Consider the following 23,389-nt stretch of genomic DNA (forward strand, 5'->3'; position numbering starts at 1 on the left):
GATTGACGTGGGCGAGTCAAGAATGCACACCTGCGCCTCATGTGCTTAAGTGTGTGCAGGTGTGGAGAGTACTTGAGCATTGGCCTGTGTGCCCGTCTGTGTATGTGGCCGTAGATGCATAATGCATTAAGCCTAAAAGACTTTGAGTGTGCAGCATGTGTGTGTGTGTGTGTGTGTGCATGCGTGTGAGTGTGTACGTGTGTGTGTTCGTGAGAGAGAGAGAGAGAGTGTAAGGGGGCAAATATTTCCAATTTCAGGCAGGTTGTGTGTGTGCATGTGTGTCATATTTGCGTGGATGAAGGCATGTGCAGCGAATTAGCGAGTGTGATTGTGTGTTTGGGAGAGAAAGAGAGTGAGAGACAGATAGAGAGAGAGAGAGAGAGAGAGAGAGAGAGAAAGAAAGAAAGAAAGAGAGAGAGACAGAAAGAGCGCACGTGCATGAGAGAGAGAGAGAGAGAGAGAGAGAGAGAGAGAGAGAGAGAGAGAGACTAGTTCTCAGATTTCATCCAGATGAATCTAGTAGCAGTGTAATGAGAGGTCTATATATTTAGCCCGGTGTGAGATGTAGGTCAGAGACCGCTGTCCTCAGCCCCATCACAAACAACATGCCCAGGCTACAGCACCACTGCAATGACCTTCAATGGCCTGTTAATAAACAGCACCCAGAGCTCCGTTGCTGACCTGTGACTAGTCCAAACAATGGTTCAGCATGCTCCTGGGTGTATGTCCAATCACACATTTTTAAGACCTTGCTAAAAATGTTCAGGCAGGCTTTTAATGTACAGGGCTGTGTGTCGTGTATGGTCTGTGACTGACCTCCTCTCTATTTTTTTTATTTTCAAAGCGGTTTGAGTTTTTTTATGTAAAGTGGTTTGAGTCCATGAGAAAGCACCGTACAAATTGAATGTATTATTATTATTATTATTATTATTATTACGTTTAACTTGACGCTCGTGGACAGTACACTGGACTGGATATGGGACTTGACACCAAAAAGATTGAGGTGTTTGATATGAACAGCACTGATACTGATATACTGTGCGTTACTGTAATGTATGAGTGTTGTGCATGAACTGGATAATGATGGATAATTAGCAGTATTGACTTTGAAACCGTTGCGTTGGAGATGAGAACTTAAACCACCTGAAAAACACGATGAATTACAGTCCACGTCTGGTGCGCAGGCCGAGGAGAGCCTACCGCAGCCTACAGCCCGGGGTCCCGACAGACTCACGCTCTGCGTCGGGTCCTACTGTCTGTATACCAATGGATTAAATGTATGAAGTGCTTCTTTTGGTGAACAAAACCCTTTACATTGAACAAGTTTTAATCCTCCAATCCCCTCCATTCTGAAACGATATGGCACTTTGCAATTCAAACAGCGGCCCTTGAACAGCTCTACAGGCCCAGCGGAGTGTGACGGAGGGTTGGTTGCCAGGGCTTTACATCTCACTGATGCTCATCAGGCAACCACCACGGTGAGTTATGACCTCTTGACAAACACAGAGGAGGAGGAGGAGGAGGAGGAGGAGGAGGAGGAGGATGGGGAGAGAGAGAACGGAGGGAAAGTTGCAGGGTGAGAAATAAACGGCAAAGGAAGCGAGAGTCACAGAACGCAGCATACCTCTCTCCAAGGCCTGTCTATCTCTGTACGCCCAGGGAGCCACACCCTCACTTACACAAATAGACACACACACACAAGATGCGCGCACGGACACACGCACACACGCACGCACACGCACACACGTGTGCTTACTCACCGTTTCCTCTCGCACACACCCTGACAAACGAGTTGTCAGTGGTCTAAATACTCCCATAATAGGTGCACCAGTCCTTAGATGGATGACTAATCAGGGAAAGCACACGCTGTACCAAAGTGTTGGTCTTAAGCAGCTGCTTTGTGCCTCAGTAGGAGCCCCTGCTCTCCTCTGCTAGCTCGCTGATTTGTATGGCGAACGGCACATTTTGTCTTGGGGTTTCTAATTTGACTGGAGCTCTCTCTCTCTCTCTCTCTCTCTCTCTCTCTCTCTCTCTCTCTCTCTCTCTCTCTCTCTCTCTCTCTCTCTCTCTCTCTCTCTCTCTCTCTCTCTCTCTCTCTCTCTCTCTCTCTCTCTCTCTCTCTCTCTCTCTCTCTCTCTCTCTCCCCCTCCCTCCCTCTTTCTTTCCCATATTGCACACAAAATATGTTTGTGTGCCTATGTATATTCTAGCTCAATTATGTAATTTGTGCTTGTGTGTGTGTGTGTGTGTGTGTGTGTGTGTGTGTGTGTGTGTTCCGTAGCCATGGCAACAGCACAACATATCAGCGACCACAGAACGGCGCTGGGGCTGCGGGCATTGCCAGGGTTGTGCCAAAGCATCATCCATGCCAGGGGTGACAGGAGCGAAGGGGAAGGGAGGAGGGTGGAGACGGCAGCACAGCGCATATGCACACACACACACACACACACACACACACACACACACACACACGCACACAGTACTGTAGACACACAAACACACATATCCATATATATTCTGTCTCTCTCTCTGTCTAACTCTCGCTCTTTCTTTGTCCCTCTCTCTCTCGTTCTCTCTCTCGCCCTCATTCTCTGTCTCTCTCTCTCTCTCTCTCTTGCGCTCTCTATCTCTCTCTCTCTGTCTCTCTCTCTCTACGTCACACATGCACACACACACTGGATATCCTCCTATTCTTCTTGGCTGGAACCTCCCATGGCAATAGCAATAGGAATCCATTCTCCACGGAGGCTGGGGCAGCTGTACAGATAGTGAATGAGACGCAGTGGGTTTGGGCTCCTCTGCATGCAGCGCCAGATAAAAACTACATGCTACTTAATTCTAATCTATACTCCCCTCCTGCCAACATCCATCCAATCCATCCGTTCTTTGTGTTAGCCACCATGCGATGCACTGAATCCTACACAAAATAGCCCCTAAATCCACTCTCTCTCTCTCTTAGGAAGATACACAGTGCCCCCATCATGCACATGTAATGCGTTAATGTGCATTTTCCACAGCAATTTTTTTGTTAAATCACCAAAACCTTGAAATGTCCTTTTGAATGATCTCGGTGTGTTCTTTAAAACGTTAACAAGCCAGGGTATCTCTATGCTACCCATGCATACAGAGGAGCCCTTGGTAAGCAGATAACAGAAGCAGCCAGGCGAGACCAGGCCAGGCCAGGCCAGGCCAGACCATCCCATATCTGTGATCACAGGACTTGGGCTTTGCCATCTCATTGTTTATGGCTGGTTAAATTTGCCAACTAAAAACCACCACCGAAGAAGAGGACCTCAGGCTACAGCATAGGGAAAGAGGCAGTGGTGGTGGAGGTGGTGGTAGTGTTGGTGGAGGTGGTGGTGGTGACGTTGGTGGTGGTAGTGTTGGTGGCCGTGACGGTAAGGCCTCTGGCCCGGTAGGAATTAATGAATAAGTAAAAGGAACACAGTGTCTCTCAGAGCCGAGCCGAGCGTCTGGCATCGTGGCCTCCCGGTGTCCCCGTTACGTGACGGGGGGGAAAGAGCCGCCCGCCACTGCCATGAGACACCTACAGGGCCAATAGGGGACTCCGGTTTCACCACCCCTGACTCAGAATAGGACAGCATAATAAACTGGACCTGTCAATCAAATTCATGACGGATTTGGCTGCCTAGGACAGGGGGTTCATTTTCCACCGCTCGCTCAAAATGTCCGTTTTTCCACACTCAAATACCGACAACATCACTATTAGGTATTCTGTTACTTCATTGAGGCATTCTGATTGGTTTAACCACAGAGTAGTCGGGGGACGTGCCCTCTGCATCGCTGAACCCAATGCTTAGCACGGTAATATCATTATTCAATGTGTCTGCCGTAGAAATGGAATAAATACAATATGGCTCTTTTTCTCCCCTCTGCAATTTGGTATTTCAGAGCTATATACTTAATACTGCATATTTGTTTTTTTGCACTACAGGTCAACCACAGTCAATGATTTTCGAAAGTGCATTTTCAAAATCGGTGAAACGTAATTGACGTCCCAGCCTAAAATGTTTAGATCCGGCAACGCTGGCTAATCCAGTGATCACCACACACATGCAAGCCTAATCGGCATTAAGACATGGGGCGAAAGGTTTTGGTGTGTGTGTGTGTGTGTGTGTGTGTGTGTGTGTGTGTGTGTGTGTGTGTGTGTGTGTGTGTGTGCTGGGGGAAGGGTGCTGTTTGCGTGTGTGTGTGTGTCTTTAATTCTAAAAAATCCAACATTTCTGTTTATTCAGACTGTAGTTCCATCAGATTTTAATCCCCTGAACAGCTGTTCCAACTCATTTTCCAGGCCTGGGGAGAGAGACGGGGGAGAGGGGGAGTAAGGGGGAGGGGGGAGGATGGGGGAGAGGAGAGGTTGGAAGGCCACCTCACAAAATATGTCTAAATGGAGGTTTCAGTGGGATAGAGTATGGCGTTTAGACTACCATTCCGAAAGACCTCTGTTGAAAATATTAATCCAAACAAAGAGTACATTAATTCAATGTGATTTTCATATAAACAGTCTAGCTCATTCCCTTCCTGCTAAATGGGGCACTCATATTTTTATTCAAAACACACTGACTGATACCAACTGATAATGAGGTAGAAAAATATCATCCATCTTCTTGAAGCAACATTCAGTAATACATATAGACTAGCTTAACATGAATATGAGGAGTGAGCGACAATTTAACTCAAAGGTGAACCCTTTTAGAACCAGATATAAGGAAACCTGCCATGACACGCAACAAAGGTTGACAAGTTATCTGTGGGTCCACCTTTCGGTCTAGGATTTCAAATAACGGGTTAGTCGTCAAATGACCCCTACACATTCTAATGGGTAAAACTAATTGTGGGTTAAATGTATATGATGAATGGGTTAATATGTCGGATTTGCTCAAGGGTTAATACTGGTGAAAGGTTCATCTGATAAAAAAATTAAAAAAACGGTAGTAAGATGATGAATGTGCATTATGGGCCTTTAAACGGGTTCAATTTGTCATTCACATCTCCACTGACTCTTGCTTGCCGGAGGCAATTAAGGTAAAGTAACGAATTAAAAGTCTACATTTTGACAGTTTTGAATGTCAGATTTTGATATACTGGGATATTATAGAACTGTTCATACTTTTGCAACGGATTAGATCTATTGGCAACCGGATGGAATATATTTACTTCGGCGCACCATCCGCGGCTGCGGACTGCACACAGGTCATAAGGGTAATCCTTATTAAGATAGGCCTATTCCAACGCTATCCTTGTTCTTTCCTGCTGATATCATTAGGTGGGCTACTAATACGCTTTACTCCAGCCCTGTCGACTGGTTTCCAATCAACTGTCTGAAAAACAAACAGGCTTGTTTTGGGCCTTAATTCAGTCTGACTACCTTTCGAGTGAGAAAGTGTAGCGTGCATGGCAAAGACATTTGCAAATTGTCCTTAATTCATTAGGCTAAAATATTCTTCTAATCGAGTTAGCTGTTGTTTTTCTCTGAAAATGTAGCCTGAACGAAGGAGGTCAAACCATAACGACTTCACAATCCTTAAGAAATTGAATAGCCTAAAACACACATTGAAAAAAATAATCACCTGAGATTAAATAAATAGGGACAACACTTACCACTAATGAATTGTTTAGAAGGTGAGTAGTGCAATACTTTAGTGTTGCGAGGGTGTTAAGAGATGGGGAAAAGCGCTCCCGCGCATGGGTCACCGTCCGAGCGAGCAGGAGAGCAAAAGAAGGAAGATGTTAAAATGTCGTACTAGTGAGAATCGTTGAGATAAGCACTTTTTATTAGTTGATTTAAAACTTATGAACATAAACGAAATTAGTAACATGCTGTGATTTAGACAAATGTATGAAGTAAAGGAAAGGTGATGGATGTCCTTAGGTTTAGGCTTTTGCGACTGTGAGGGGAAAGTAAAGCATGCGGCGTGCATCTGTTCTATAGCCTTCGGCTTTATACCTAATGATTACAGAAACAACAACAATATGATAATAATAATAATAATAGTATGAATAATCATGATAATAATAACAATATCAACAATGATAATTATTTTTTACAAACAACATGTGAGCCTAATTAGGCTAATATGTAGCATACAGATGAGGTAGGCCTTACTCTAGGGATGTAGCCTGGCCTATAAGTGTTTAGTTAATATGGATATAGGCCTATCAGAACGCCAGTTGACCTTAAATAATATCAAATACTTTACTTATAATCATAATCTTTGCTTTATAATCATCATTTGAATATAGACGGCAGAGCTATTTCGATAATAATGACCAACAACTCAAATAGTCTACAATTCAATATCTCAGCCAGACACGCAACTCAGTGACTGTGTCTTTCCACTATCACCTTGTAAGATCACGTTTCTAAGTGTGTATAGGGCTACATTATAATGTTTACACCATCACAAAAATTGTATGCTTTCTCAAACCGATGCACGTCTGACAGAGCACCCCCTCTCAAGGCTTACCATAAGTTACCTCCTTTACGCACCGTCCCTCACGTCTCAACACACTCCTGCTTTCCAGCAAAGCTTTTATGACTGTTAATAATTCATTCGTTTGTTTACATTTGTTGTACATCCGAGGTCCAAACTCGTTTTTTAATTATTAACCTCAATTAAATAAATAAAAACGTCAGGCCAAATCTACAGACGGGCGAGACAGAACTCCAGGGGAATGCACGAGAGCTACGCACGCACGCTGTATGAGTGCAACCACTGCGCAAAGCTGTTCCCCTCTCTGTTGAATCTAGCCTATAACAAAAAGGTAATCAAATATAATATAAACCATATAGAATACATATAGGTCACTATCATAAATTGTTATAGTTTATCCAGTTCAAAGTACATCCATCTGCATATGTGCAGCACGTGCGCAGTGTTCAATTCCTTCTGTTGTCAATTAATTATAATTAACGGAAAAAACTCTGGCCCCAAAGTAATCTTCATTGTTTTCGAATGCATAGCGCTGTACAACCGCTCAAGTGAAATAATTATAACATATATAAATGCCAGAAACCCTGAAAATATAGGCCCACATACATGTGGTATAGAAAACTTCGATGGTGTGACGGTTGACGGAAGAAAAGTTCTGCAACTTCACCCCTCTTCATCCTTCTCAAAGTCTTCTTTCAAGCCAAGGAAAGATCTGTGTTATTCCATAATATTATACTATCTATTTTTGTTTTCAGTTGCATTTCATACACTTTTTCACTTCAATTTAGGCTAAAAGCTACACTGCAATGTTCATTAACTGAAATATAAGCCAACATGTACAAGCTAAGCATGTAGGCTACAGACACAGTAAGTCATATCTTCAATAGTAGCCTAATTCACTTCAATAATACAAATCTGGAAAAAATTGTCTATTAAAATCAGCTTTTTCTTGCTGTTGTCAATCAGTGTGCACAATGGAGGGCAACATTTAGATCATTTTAAATAAGAAACAGACAACTGGCTGCATGTGCCCTCAACTGAGGAGAACACCCTCTCTGCTACTGGTTGCAGGAGGCAGGGGCATGGGAGTAAAATTGTTTTAATAAAACCACTGTAAAATGAGGAATGAATTACACATCACACACTGCCTTGGCAGTCTACTGTCCATTGTAGCCAGGGGATAAACACGCTTGCTTTATAAGAGAAAGATTTCCAGCAGTTGTATATGTGCCACCCGGCTGGGTGGGAGACTGAAGGAGGATACTACTATTTGGAGGGAATTTCAGCAATGACACTATTCTATTCTAGAACCAACAAACAGAATAGAGTGGACAAAAATAGAATGCAAAGAGTTCTAGAACCAAGAAATGTACGCTATGGGTGAGGCTCTATAAAAAAAAATCCCCAAACATCAAATGAACATAAATACAATCTAAAAAGGAGGAAATAAACCAATATATACTCTCTTTGCAGAGCAGATATGAATGCAGATATATTGATAGAGAATCAAATTATGCATATACACTCCTAATGCCTATTGGAACTTGTATAGGTCTATGGATTGCTCTTATAGTTCATACAGATCATATTTTGCACTATATAAGTTCATTCTAAACTGTAAACCCCCAGGTATATGTCATATTGCTCACAATGTTCACAGTTTGGTGCAAACGCTGCTCTCTCGGGCGCTGCTCTCTACAAGGTTCCTTTGCCAAGTTAAAGTAAATTCCGAGTCAGAAGAGTAATGATCTCGCACTTATAGTAAATAATATACTAAGAGTTCTTTGTAAATCATAAAAGTTAACAAATTAGCTGTAGGACTTATTAGAACAGCCATTTTAGAATATGCATATCTGACCATGCTTATTTTCACATGAAGCATAATTCAGATAAAAGGAATTTGATATATTTGCAGATGTCAAACATGTGTATTATACCTTTAGCAAATTACTACTTCTAAAAAACGGAAAAAACATGACTTAATAAACACACTAATTACACATTTATCAAACAGCTACGTCAAACTGGAATGCAATTGTGCAATACAATTCTTAGACCTAAATAGTCCGGAAACTTAAGACAACATGATTATATCCTACCTTTACGTTTTTATAATTCACAAACCCATGTCTGATTAAAACAGCATGCAAGGGGAGCAACAGAACCACCATCTTGTGGAGCTTTTTTTCCAGTTATGGCTTATACATTTGTCATCTTTTTTTTTTTACTCTTCAGGGTCTGGAGTATCCGATAATGCTCCTTGATGGCATGATCAACCAATTGTATTAAATTGTGATGAAAATGTACCAATATTTTTCTTTATACAATGCAGAGACTATATAGACTATATAGGGTTAGGGTTATTCAACTCTGTACAACTACAATCTAAAAAAGAGGGAATATTGCCTGTGGCAGATGTCTTTTATACGATATTATCATACTAAACAGTAGACATTACAGTTTGGTTCAATATGTAGGCTAAATAAAAAAACATGTGGTAGAGTATTACAGCATATGCCAGCCAGCACAGCATCCAGTTGAAAACACTGAGGCCATATAACTGTAGCCTCGTGGAAAAGCAGCATATTCAGCGTAGAAGGTGTCTTACTCAAAGTTATTAAACATAACAGTGACCGGACTGGAAAGGGGGGATGGTAGTTCCATCATAAACAACAAGTGGTAAAGAGTTGACAGTAGCAGATATTGAGCTATAGTACAGTTTGGCTTTACTTGGGCATAACAGAATCGGCCAGCCTAACTATCTTATGTTCAGATCAGCTGGGCATCACCAAAACCTTGAAAATGGTTATGGTTGTCCTTATTGTGCATCATCAAGAGTGCGCGTAAAATATTCTTAAACCAATGTTCTCGACTCTACTGAAGATATTTTAACAACCAGAATCGAACATGAACCGGTTGACAACTGTAGGCTACTGTAAGCAACTGTAGAACTGGCGGCAGCACACCGACCCAAAGCTCTCCACTCACACAGAATCAACTTTTAGATAAAGCTTTTTAACGGCCGCGCTTCCACATGCAAGGACTCTCACCGCTAAACGTTCGCGAGGTCAAGACTCCGGAACATTTTTCAGTAAGACTATCACATGAAATATTAAACTTCAGTCCACAGCCTCTCTATGATCCACTCTCCTTTCTCCTCCTCCTCGTCTCCACTCCTTTTATATTAAATAGATTCGGGAGTAGCGCCATTTTCTCTTCAAAACCATGTGCAATGAAACGCATAGGAAATTCCTGAGAAGAAATGCAATCTAAGAAGGAAAGTGACGGAGATACCAGGTGAAATGCTATCAGACGGGAGCAAAGACTACAAATAAGCTCAAATGCAACTATTAGATACATTTTTTGCAAAGGAGAGCACTAAGTAAAAAAACAGCAACATCGACGCAGTAACCCATAACAATAAAATAATCATGCCATTTACCTGTGTCAAGCAGTACGGGGAGTACATGGTTATTTTTAGAAATGAAAATTGGAGAGCTTATTTAAGTTGGATGGAAGTTCGCTGTAGTACTGCATTGCAATCGCTCGCCGTCCTGTTTCGCTCAGTCCATGCGGTACTGCTAACCCCGCCTAGAAGGCTGAAAGTGAAAGCTTACACAAACTTTTGGGGAAAAAAACTTTGTCTCCCACCCTCTTCCACGGACTCACTCTCTCTCTCCTCTCTCGCGCACGGAAAATAATCATTTGATTGACTTAGTATAGCGACCGCGTTTGTTATAACCTATAACACATATATCAACATTACATTCTTTTGACATTTTAAATTGTGGGATGACACGACAGAGAAACTCGCTGCTTATTCCGTCTGCTTCAGCTCATGCAAAGTTAGGACTCAGTTTAGTAACCATCTATGCGTAATGACGATTTGTTTGTTTTTCTTAGGGTAACTAATACGTTATTACAAGGGCAAATGGACAGCATAATATCCAACGGTTATCGACGACGTGCATTAGAGAAGTTAAAGGCCGAGGAAGGTAAACGGGGTAATATTTAGGACACAGCTGGTCATATGGTGCTTGACTTTTGCAGGTAGGCAAAATATTTGTTATGGTTGGGTTGATTTGTCTTTCTATCAAATGTTATACTATTTATAAGATAATGCAAATGTAGCTACTAAGAATTTTGCTATTGCTTTAAGGTCAAACTTGTAATGTATTGACCCATATTACAATGAGGAAATCCTTTTTAGACACTTGACTATAATAGCGTGAAATAATAGTTTGGAGAATGATCTGTAGTTTTCTTCAGTGTTCTAGGTTTAATCTGTCCTTTGAAATTGAATAATATCATTTCAAAATGTGGCTGAATGGACTCTTGTGAAGAGAAATCTGGAAGTTGTGTTCCGCTTCTGTTTACCTTGTTCAATTTCAGCTTCTTCTGGTCTTATTTGTTTTAACAGGGACATACTGTATAATAAGAGCAGTGGTAAGTACTATGTAACTGCATGTTCTGACCTATCTGCTTATAGGATAATTGCATAGTTATTTCACCATAGTTACACTGTTTTTGTCTGTAATGTACCCTTGTATTGACCACATTACAATAACATCTATTTGTGAAAACTAGAACAAATGCAGGTGAATTATCAGTGTTCTTCTGTTGGTTTTCAAAATGGATGCACTTTCAGCTTCTTTCTTTGTTGCCAACTTGCCACATTTCAGCAACACCTGTTTTTCTTTTCTTTTCCAGCACGGGCCTGTGCACAGGTACTAAAATGAATATGAAAATGAATCCACATGAATGATTTCACTGTGCAGCTTGTTGTGATTGTTGAGCAGTGATTGTAAGATTGCAGAGAGTACAAGGCTGTTTGTCATTGAGCTGTATCGGCTCCAGGCTGGAACCTGTAATCGCGGCCGCAGTGCTAACACCAGAGGAGCCAGCCTCAGCCACATGCTTGGGTCTGCCTGGGACATTCACTACAATGAAGCTGACTTGAAAAGAGAAAACAATAACTGGAAGATCTTGGATAAGCACATACTGTAGGGCGTATAGTCTATTGATCAAAAACTAGATTGAGTTTCCCATGAATAAGGAGTATGTTTATGGGAAAATATTGACAAAATACAGACAAAATATTGGCCCCCCACTCTCTCTCTCTCTCTCTCTCTCTCTCAGGAACACACACACATACACCCACACACACACACACACACAATAGTGATGCGCTTTTCACAAAGTAAAAAAAAAAGAAGAAAAGTTTTGGACTAGGTCCTAAGTGTGGTATGGGGGTTTGGGGTAGGGGTGGGTTGGGGAGGGGGTGAAGTCATTGTGGAGAAGTGGAGCTGAAATTTGGATCTGACAGTGGAGTCCCACAGATTTATGAGGCCTACTGCTTGTGCATTTACACCACAAGCCTCTGCAGGAGAAACAAAGAGATCTGGGCTCTGTGTGGCCAATTACTGCACATAGCCAGGGGAGCCAGAGAACCAGGGAGGGATGGAAGGAGGGATGGAAGGAGGGAGGGAGAAAGTGTGTGGTCAGGGGTATGTGCAGACCACATAGCCGTAACCTCCCTTCCTCCCCACACACACAAGGTCATAACATCAACATTCCATTCCGGTTGATTCCGTCCCTCCGTGAATATGATACATAAAGTTATACCTTGATATATTAAATATGATATATGATGAGAAATTAAATATGTTCATATGACACACGCTCACACATGCACACACACACACACACACACACACACACACACACACACACACACACTCTCTCTCTTTAACAGCAGGTGGAAATTGAATCCCATTTCCAAGATGGTAGTCTCCAACTCAAGAGTATTAATGAAAGCTTTTGTCTGTTTTGTTTTCATCTGATCTCTCACTCTCTCAAGAGGAGTCATTAAAAGTAGTTCGCAAGCCACAAAAGCGAAAGGTTACCCAGAGCGGTTTGAAGGGGATCAGAAAATGTCCCCCCACCCCCCCCACCCCCCTTTATAGAGTCAACTTGAATTTCAACACACGCAAACACTCATCAAGCATCGCTCCTTAAATGAGCCCCACATTTAGTGGTCTATGAGAGTAAATCTCTCATTAAGTAACACATGGTACAGCCATATGCTATGGTAGTTGAGTCTGTGGCTCTCCCATTTCACACGCTGAAATACACATATTTTTGCTGTGCTTCCACCGCTCAGTGTGGTAAGCTCAATCACGGAGTCGCTGTTGCGATGTCAAACGCTTTTTTTTCCCGAGGGTTTTGTGTCTGCTACATGAGTACGAGGGACGCAGGTCATCTAACAACTGATCGTTCTCCAGGACATCAAAGTGTGAACTATAATAACTCGGACCAATAAGTCCCATGATTCAAGGGCGTGTATAATAACAGACGCCCCAACCGATGATTCACCCTCACATAAACTAAAAACAAGAACAAACAGGATATGAGGTCAATAGCTGCAGTGATGGTTTCCTTGCCGTACCATCTACGAGACCTCCCTATGAGGAAGGTGAAGCTAGCGAAAGACCCTCCTCTGCATGTTCTTGAACCCGGTGGCCCTGACATCCTATACGATGGCACGAACACTCCACCCCTCTCCACCTTCTACACCAACCATGATACTCAATTACGTCCATAATGGTTCATTTCTGTACCCCGAGACACACGATCCACTGTAGCAACCCAGATTCTCTATGAAACTTGGCATAAGGCTTTGCTTGGAAACAAAGAGTAGAAAACTGGCTCCCACCTCATTAACAATCACATTTTCAGTCATCCACAGACTCCCACTCCCCCATCCCGCTTTTCTGTTTTTATTAGCGTTTTATTTCAGGCTGATCGCTGTAAATCCAATGTGCTCGCTGGGTGGAATTTTTAAAGCTGGGTTTTTTTTTTGTCTTCTCTCAACTGTGTGTAGTTTTCTAAGGGGGATTTTGGGCCCTTTTTTTAAAAAAAACATTTTATACAACTCTGCATGCTGCACATTATGGTTATAATTTTCTTTCCCACGAGGGAAGGGCGCTTCGGCGAAGTTGCAAGGCCCCCTTTTTTCAAAGTGCGTGTGGAAATAATAATTGTAATGGTTTGCAGCTGAGGAGAGGGAGCTGTGAATGACATTATGATTGTGGTGCAATTACCAAGAGCATGAAAGCGGACCATCAGTCAAAATAATGACTAATGACTCAAATAACACATTTATAATAATAATAATAATAATAATAATAATAATAATAATAATAATAATAATGATGATGCATACCCTGTAGGAATCTGATACTACAAAGCATTCAGGCATCCCAGGACCTCTGGAGGGGTCTTCGTTCACCAGAAAGGATTCGGTGGCCTGAAACGTAACATAGCAGTCATTCATACAGTAGTATCACTGCATTTATAACACACATTTACTCATCACCGAACACATTGTTATTATCATGGTTATAATAATGTAATAACGCTGTGATGATAGGAAAAATATTATTATTGTTATTATCATACCATTATCCTCCCTGTCGTTATTTTATATTAGTGAGAAACATATGCTGATCGAATCCCGTCGTGTCCCAACGCTCCGATGGAAAATCACCACCCAGCCTCTTATACCTCCACACCAAACATGATTTATAAGGTGTGAACTGTCTGCCCAACTCATATGCTACGAGCAGAATTGCCAAACGGCATTAGGAAACATTCAGTAACAGCGGAGATGACGGTAGGAAAACCAGCCTTTTCCATGCAAAGTGCAATCAAATCTAAATACAGTACCCCTCAACCGCCGACACTGTAATGTCTATGCATCTATCCATACAGGCCTGAGCGCCATAGCGTCATAACACACACACACACACACACACACCAGAATGGAGAGCAGACTGTTTTAGCTGCCTTTGGATCCCAACTGACCACACAATACCCACACTGGACACAATGGCCCCACTTCCTGTCCTCTGGTTAGTTCACCTGGTGACTTCTCCCACAGCCACCCACTGAATCAGCACAACACATTCACTCACACACACACGCACGCACGCACACACACACACACACACACACACACACACACACACACCAGGGGGCAGGGCTATAGGCATACATTCACTGATCGATGCAGCAGCAGCAGCAGCAAAGGTATTTCTTTTTCTAAGTGTTGTTTCCCCATTCAGTCCAGTTCATTTGTATGCTGTGGAACACACCAGCTGGGCCTTGAGCTCTGAATGAGCATCCATTCCAGTTCTGCCGTCAGTTGAGGCTAGGCAGGCAGGCAGGCAGGCCAGACTACGTTGCTGGGAGGGAACCTTGATATATCGCGTATGGAAAACTGCTGGGGGAGAGCAAAAAATCCGATTTTCCAGAACCTTAAGTCCTGCTTTCTCGACATTCACAAAACAGGAACAAACACTGCTAGTTGCCAATGCCGCGATGCAAAGCTACCCTTAACTTGCGCACCCGGTAAACATACACTATTTACACTCTACACATTTGCATGCACGCGCGTGCGCACACACACACACACACACATATATATATATGCACACACACACACACACACATATGCACACACGCACATGCACACACAAACACACACACACACGTCCACACTGACTGAAAACACAGGACCGATACTTGAACGAATACTAACACACACTGACACATGCATAAACACACAACACTATAATAAGTCCCAGACTCTGGCTAACCAAGCTGTGGGTAGAAACACAGGCTATTCATATCCCTCGCAATGAGAGGTTACAGCTCTTGTCTTTTCCCTTTCCCTTTTTACACTGGAGAGGCATCTGTGCCTCTGTATGTGTGTGTGCATGTCTGTGTGTGCGTGTGTGTGTGTGTGTGTGTGTGTGTGTTGCAAACAGCTATTTGCATCAGATTCAAGCATACGACACTTGAGAGCGCATGTCATGACAGGTCTGGCATGGCTGTGATGCAGTCACTTGGTAGATAGTGCAAGTCATACCAAATATACTGGACGACTAAGAAAATGCTATTCATGGCATTCGGCTCCAAACATCCGAGCTCTGACCTGTCATCGTTAATATGTGGAAGAGCCTAGAAGAAAACCATGAACGTTTGGTCTCATTTAAACTGCTCTTACTCAGCTTTTAAAAGGGCAAGGTCCATCTGTAGTATGTCCTTTCTTCCCCTCACAGACATGGGCATCGTTCTACGGAAGGCATTCAATACATTAGTCACAAGTCGAATCTGAACTTGAGATTGCTTAAGTCAGACTTTGACGTAAATCACGCATTAAGGTCAATGAGAGATTTGAGCCGACGTTGGGTTGTGTGCGCGGATCTCAAGTTAGGATTGGTGCCCGTAGTGCATGTCTTTGAATATGACTTTGCTCTTATTGTGTTGCCACTATAACCTCACAGAGTAAGAAGGTTAGGAACCTGACAGGTTATAGTCACAAGGGATCTGTTGGTATGGCCAGTGGTGCTGAACGGATGGATGGATGGAGGGAGGGAGGGAGGGAGGGAGGGAGGGAGGGAGGGAGGGAGGGAGGGAGGGAGGGATGGATGGATGGATGGAGGGAGGGAGGGAGGGAGGGATTGATGGATGAGGAGATGGATGGATGGATGGATGGATGGCGGGAGGGAGGGAGGGAGGGATTGATGGATGAGGAGATGGATGGATGGATTAATAGATAGAGAGATAATAGTCTAATTATCTCTCTCTTTCTCTTTCTCTCTCTCTCCACTGCATGGACTGCGTTCACACTTGAAAAGGAGCACGGTTTGTTTGAGGCGGTGCTGATTGTTTGATGTCGCTCCCCGTGGCACTGGCCCCCTTTTCCCTTTTCTATGTTTTTTATGGGGCATGGTATCAATTATATATGCCACCCTATATTCACCCATTTTATATATATATATATATATATATATATATATATATATATGCAACATATGCCCAATCCATATGGCCAGCCTTGAGCGAAAATAGTCTCAAGGCTTCGCTTAATTAACACTTAAAAAGCCCAAATAAAATCATTTGATGTCTGGGATTGAGTTTTGTTGACCTAGATGGAAGTGTTTGACAACATTCTAATGTTTGTCAAATGTGACTGATCGAGATTTGACTTCTTTCCCATTCCAATGTTTGGTGAGCAGTGAATGAATTAATGCTCAATTAGACGGTTAGCTTCGAGCAGCTCCGAAAACAAAGCCAACATGTATTATGTCTTTCCCAAATGACAGTCAACATTCGTGTCAGATTTCAGTCGGTGTGATAGTTGGATTGAAGTCTTTTTGGTACCTGAATCCTGGCTGCCATGTCTCTGTGCTCAGCACTCATCATCTCTCTCTCTCTCTCTCTCTCTCACACACAAAAACACACATCTATTGTCGCACAAACACACATCTACTCTCATCAAACTATACGTCTGATCTGGTGGAGATGATAGAGATATTTTTCGGCACTGGATAAATCAGAGCATATACTCTCATATCTCTCTCTCTCTCTCTCTCTCTCTCTCTCTCTTTTTGTCTTTCTCTCTCTTTTCTGTCACACACACGCACACACACGCACACTCGAAAACCATACACCTGGCTTTCCCGTGCATATTTCCAAACCAGTCTTTCTGGCCTCGCAACAATCCATCGGAACTGTCATCCTCCCAATCGACGAGACAATGACCATCCTCATCCTAATCTTCATCATCATCATAATCACCATCACTCGTTATTCCTACAACCACTCACATCAATACCACTGTTAGTCTTCTACCCAGCATCACTGGTATGCCCCCCCCCCAGTACCACTCAGTGGCTGGGGCATCATTGTTATACTCCAGTAACAAGCTAACAAACCTGTGCAGATGTGGCAACCATATCAAAGAGAGAGAGAGCGGGAGGGAGGGAAGGAGAGGGGGAGGGGGAACTTGTTTGTTAAAAAATGTGGGGGGGGAAGAATATGAAAGCAGAAATTTAAGTTGTGTGAGTCCACGCCAGAGCCACCTCGGGGAAAAATGCTGGAAAAATGTGATATTTTACACCTGCATCTCAAGAGGTGGGGGGTACGAGAGGGGGTAGTAATTAAGAGTGTGTGTGTGTGTGTGTGTGGGTGAGTGTGTGTGTGTGTGTGTGTGTGTGTGTGTGTACGTGTGTGTGTGTGTGTGTGTGTGTGTGTGTGTGTGTGTGTACGTGTGTGTGTGTGTGTACGTGTGTGCATGTGTGTGCGTACGTGCGTGCATGTGCGTGCATGCTTGCGAAGGATTTGAGATTGCATATTGCTGTTTAGGGTTCACCATTGGTCCATTCACTCTAGCATTAAAAAGTCGGAGGTGTGGATAATGTATTTGACGCCAGTTTATTGTGTTTCCTCAACCCTGCTGGAAATAGAGAAACATTCTGAAAAATTAAATATGCTAATACAGTCACACTGATAAATAGCCTGAGAGCTTAGTTTAATGAATAATGATATTGGCTCTAATTCTTCAACAGGAGAACAAGGGGGGGGGGGGACACAACACATCTATTGTCAAGAAATTCTTTCAAATTAAACTAGGTGGGCAAGAGACACCGACACTGTTCCAAACTAAATAGATTAAAATGACTCACTCACAGGACGGTATGCAGTCTGCAGTGACTGTGCACTGTGGATAATGAATTTACTTACAGGGAGAGAGTCTATATAAAACATCTGAGTCAGTGGTGAAAAAAAAAGGACAACTGCCAAAAAAAAGGAGCTGTTTGCAAGCAGGCCAGGCCACATCTGATGTGATGTTGAAAAGCCATCTTCTGTATGTTGAAAAGCCATCTTCTGTATGTTGAAAAGCCATCTTCTGTATGTTGAAAAGCCATCTACTATGGCAGTACAGTGTTATGAACATGAAGCTAACCAAGGAAGGGTTGAGGGACCATGAAATGGGAGGAGGAGGGAGTGGTTCAATGCGGACCTTTTCTCTCTGCAGGGGGGAGTGAACAGCAACATACCTGGAATGTCTAACACTGGTGTTCCCAAACCAAGGGCATTCACGAGGCATTATTAAAGGATAGGTTAACGCAAAAAATCAAAGTTCAGCCATCAAACCCATGCACTTCCATTAGGTTGGATGACGCCAGGTAACAACGGCACAAGGGAGCAATGAGGATGTGAAGCAGGTCTCGGTGGATCGACAGGAGCGAAGGTATGTTGTTGATCACGGAGATTGTGGTTTCAGAGTGAACCCAACCTTTAAGAATGAGGATGTTTCCAGGCGCGAAACTGACGCCGATCAAAACTGATGATGCTGAAGAACAAGAGCGAGGTTCTGGCTGCAACACCTGCACACGGTTGCCCCCGACTGCTAAAACTGGGATCTTAACCCCCAAAGAATAATAGACCTCAGAGAAGCGCTTGGGGGGCAATTTCTGTCTGATCTACACCCTATAGCATCACAACCAGATGTTAATATGACGCCAGCCCCATCATCACCATCGCTCAAGTGTTTATCCTCTAACAATGACAAAGCCTACAACGTCAGATTCGACTGCACCACCAATGAGGTTATCGTAGCTTGTATACAACCGATTAGCAGCATCCTTTCAGGGTATTCCAGAAGAGGGCAAAGGAGGGGGTGCATATACAGCATAACATACACAGGGAGAGATGACATCACTGGCAGCAACAGCCAAGAGCAGCGGAGGAGAACATACAGGACTGGAGACCACCTATTTGATCATCTTGTGGTGGGCTGCTGCACCCTCTCTATACACACACACACACACACACACACACACACACACACACACATCAAACAACATCTCCAATGTGGGATGCAATTACTCAACAATGTACACAGCTCCTCCTGATTACTGTATTTACTTCTCTCCACATACAAAATCACACAGATCCTGACCTAGGGCAAAACCATGGAAATGTGTGGAAAAGCATTCTCAATAATTCAGGGGGGTTGGGTACCAAATAGTTAGATTGAAGAGCAATAAAGTCTATCGTGCATAGATTATATATATAGAGATTATATTATATATATAACGTTTTGTTCTATATATATATATGATAGATAGATCATATTATATATGATATTCTGTTTTGTTCTATCTATATATGTATCTATGTATATATGCTGCTGAACATGAATTGTATGTATATCTGTTGCTGAAAATTAATTTCCATCAATTTAATAAAATACTACTCCTTTACTCCTATTAGTACTTACTTATGGGTCGATGTTTCTGTCCTGAGACACTGATTGTGTCAACATGTTAATAAAATGTTGGGCATGAATTCTCAGTCTAGTCTTTCATTAAAAAGAGGTGAGTAGCTAAGTAGCTGAATAATAAATTAAGATAATCCCATAAGAGGCCTGTCCTGAATTTTGTTTTTATATAATGTTAGTGATGAGCTAGTTGGGCTGGTGCCATGTCAGAATGCAAATAAACAAATAATTATTCATACTAATAATATTCCACATTCATATGCCCTTGCTTGGAATGTATTAGTAATGTCAAGGTTGCATGTTTGTGGTGATGGGCACGTATCATCCACCTCATATCAACAGATCAAGGGAGAGGTCACGAACCTGACAGCTACGTTATAACTCATTAAATAACACTTCTATTTTCCATGATACATTTAGAACTTATAGAGTTACATAAGCTCAGCATTCAAGTTCTATCCAAACTCACGCAAACGGACTAGGATTTAGAGTTATTTGGCAAATATTCAAAAACAAATAACAACGAAACAAATACCTGTCCTCTGTGCTGAAATTTCAACCAAAATATCAGTTACGGTTTTACTTGCTTCAGATACACTGACTCACTCTGCAACCCCACCCACTCAGGTTTATAGAGGAAAGATCATATCAAACCATAATTCTTGTTTTGGTTATCTTATGTTGTGTAGCTCAACAATGATTTATCCCCTCAAGAAAGTTATGTTACATTTCAAAGCCTTGATACAAAATTAGATTACACAACTGTCTATATCAGTACTGTTCTTGCAAAGACAACATCTAAACTTCCAATGCTCCGGACCTAGTATGGGCCTAACATATTGAAACAATATTGCCTTGTTCGCTCAAGGCTGTGCTGCGTTGAATGAGTGACATAACCACGATGCGTAATTACGCGCCACTAGTTATAAGGAAATCGATTTATTATTTCGCAATTATCCAGAGCTATAATCCACAATCACAACAACAATCCTCCACAATAAACATTGACTGGAGTGCTATAGTCCAATATAAATCCTACTCTAGACGTAAACAACCTCTCTATAACTGTAGCTTAAAAGTAAGACTGTTTACAACTATTCTCCATCATATCGATATACATGTTACTGCTTGTTCATGCACTTCCTTGCTTGTTTGCGTGATTGTGCAACGCAGCATAGGCTATGTGTTTAAATATAGATACATCAAAGACTACTGTTGACTCGAGGAGAGTCGTGCACTGCTTGTAAATAAGGGGGCGCGAGCAATTAGGAGACATGACCGAACTGCGACGACTGGAAGGCAGGCAGCTCGCTTGATTTGTCCGGGGATGTTGCTGGTCGAGTAGATAGGGGTAAATGAGGGAATATTATCTGTGTTGCCTACTTATTATAATGTAAACCGGTTATGGTTTGACATAAGCTAATATGTATGTACAGTAGCCTATAAATATTGAACACATTGGGGAAGGCAAAGTTCACTCAAACTATACAGTATATCATTATTCACAGACACTAAAGTAACACACCCAACAAAGATCACTTTTTGATAACTATAAATAAGCCAGTTCTTGATAGCCTACAGTCCGGGATCAACAGACGCACACTTTGAACACTATTGAAAAGTTGTACCAGCATATGTTCTCTCGACGATATGAATTTGAAGGCAAGCTCAAAACGGTTGCTTTATACGTCCAAGTGCTGTCTAAGCAACCGTGCTATTTGTTTTCGTATTTAAAGAAAAATGAAGCTGTTTACAAGCTTTCAGATGCATAAAAGAGCAAATTATTGATTCACACAGCACGTACCATTGTGGAGCAGGGAAATGTGCCAACAGTTTCAAAGACCCATTTTCCACTCTAAAAAAGTTCAGCTTCCAAAAAAAGTGTGTGGGAGAGAGAAAACGACTCGGTTTCTTCTTCTGATACCGGAAGCAAAAGAGCCCTAATACGGGACGGCCCGTGCCCCGGCGAACATTTTTTTAAATTGTAGTTTAACTGTTTTTCCTCCAACGGGGAAAGGGAAGGGAGAAGGATTATCCAAGTCGACCGCTTCCCGGCTTCATTCGGGGTGTTTACGTCCGCTTTCAACGCCTGTGACTTCTATGAAAACGGGGTCGTCGCTGTCGGAGCTGTGCTGTGGTCGCCTATCGCCTGCCAGCGCGCTGTCCCTACGTCCCCTCTGTCCACCGAATGTCCTGCGAGGCAAATCCGTGTGCGATGCGTGCGTCTCGTCAGCACCCAAGTAACAGAGCAGAGGTCTCGCTTTACCAGGGACCCACAGTAAGTAAAGTAGTCTTTGCTTACGCGCTCACAAATCAGCTGTTGCTTCTGTGTGCCTCAAAGGGACTCTGTGCTGTAGGCTACCCATCCTCTGGTCCTCCTATACCAAAAAACTGGGAATCCCGATGGTCCTTCTTCACCTGTTCTGTGCCCAGGCTACACGAGAAAAAAAAGTGAAACCGGGAAACCAAAACAACCACCAGATCTGGCACCAATATGTCGCAATATTCAGAGTTTGTGAGAGAGGCGAGACTTGATCATGCCAGGCGATTCACGAGCAAGCGCATTTATGAATACACTAAGTCCTTGTGCAATAACGAGTGGATACAACTTCGTGTTAACGGTTTTTTAAACTGTAATAAACCGAAAGGGGAGAAAAGTGTTGTGCCGGTCGGTCCGGAGCGCGCCGCGGCGCAGCAGTGGATCGCGGCCGGAGAAGCGGAGGGCTAGTGAATTATTAATAACCGGAGCGGTTCACAGTCTGTCGTGTTCAGTGAGTAACCAGGACGGCAGCTGGGGGTTTAGAGGAATTAAATACGGGCTCAGAGTAAACCATGGACGGCAGGGGATTACCTCTAACCGGCAACAGTGTAGAAGCAGTGCGGGGACGCGGAGAGGGAGGGAGAGAGGGAGAGGGGTGGGGGAGGTTGTATGATAAACCAAAAAATGATTTAGGCAATGATATATAAATGACCTCTCATTTCAGTATCAAGTAACCTTTCCTCATTGTCCAAAACAAATAAGGAACCGCAGGGATGTATTCGTCTTACATGCATATTCAGCCTTGCCTCCCAAATGTTTCACAATGAAGAGCATGTAGAGGCCTAAATTATATGAGGCCTGTAATTCTTGCGTAGAAATAAAAGTTTGTTGACATGTAGGCCTATAGGCCCAATTTGGAAACACTAGCCTTTCTGCCTGTTTGCCCTCCGCCAGTCTCATATTCGTGCGTTTTGGAGAGTGGCAAGAGACGACCTACAAATAACTTTCCCTTCCCACCCAGCCTCACGAGCTTAAGTGGAGGAGGTGGGCTAATAAGTTATAGGCCTAACAGTTGATTTCCTGCACAATTTAATCATCTACGGTAAAACATTTCCACATTTCACATTCGGGCGCTCATATAATCATAATTCTTGATCCAGGCTAATGCTCAGCCAATAGCTGATAAAAGCAGGAACAGCAGGTGCACTGACTGATAACTCATCGTTTTTCACATCAATGTGATGTTATTTACAACAAACATTGTACCGGCCAACGAAATTCATATGGCATCTCCTCGGAAGTGTTTTTTTTTATTATGTCTAATATTAATTTATTCATAAATCAAATACCAACTGGAAATTGACCTTTTATGGTAAAAAGACGCATTTTACTGAGGCGCGCAAGCGCAGACGTCATGCATCAAATTGTTACCATGCCCAAGGGATTCCAGTTGCCCAACTGTTTGTCCACCCTTTTCCATCATGTTGAACTTTACCACTTTACTAAAAGATAAAGTTTGCACCTTGCGCATGTAAGGAC

The 23,389-nt window shown here is 42.7% G+C and overlaps 1 protein-coding gene across 8 annotated transcripts in view; it reads right to left on the bottom strand.

Moving 5' to 3' along the window:
- LOC310809809 (nuclear factor 1 X-type) overlaps nt 1–21,982 on the bottom strand; it is a gene marked incomplete at its 3' end in the record, with an annotated part of 118,324 nt that extends 96,342 nt beyond the window's left edge. For 2 of the 8 annotated variants that reach the window (XM_083677296.1, XM_083677302.1), the window contains exons 1-2: nt 21,395–21,980; nt 13,681–13,764 (exon numbers count right to left, since the gene is read on the bottom strand). In XM_083677296.1, coding sequence (XP_083533422.1) covers nt 13,681–13,764; nt 21,395–21,397 — 87 coding nt within the window. In that variant the 5' untranslated portion in view covers nt 21,398–21,980. Of the gene's footprint in view, nt 1–5,622; nt 5,659–9,897; nt 10,042–13,680; nt 13,765–21,394 lie in introns of those variants that run through there. The other 6 variants (XM_083677298.1, XM_083677295.1, XM_083677299.1 and 3 more) reach the window with 6 other exon arrangements.
- Between the last annotated feature and the right edge of the window lie 1,407 nt (nt 21,983–23,389).

Source organism: Argentina silus (assembly GCF_951799395.1).
Source record: "Argentina silus genome assembly, chromosome: 9".
Classification (NCBI taxonomy): Eukaryota; Metazoa; Chordata; class Actinopteri; order Argentiniformes; family Argentinidae; genus Argentina; species Argentina silus.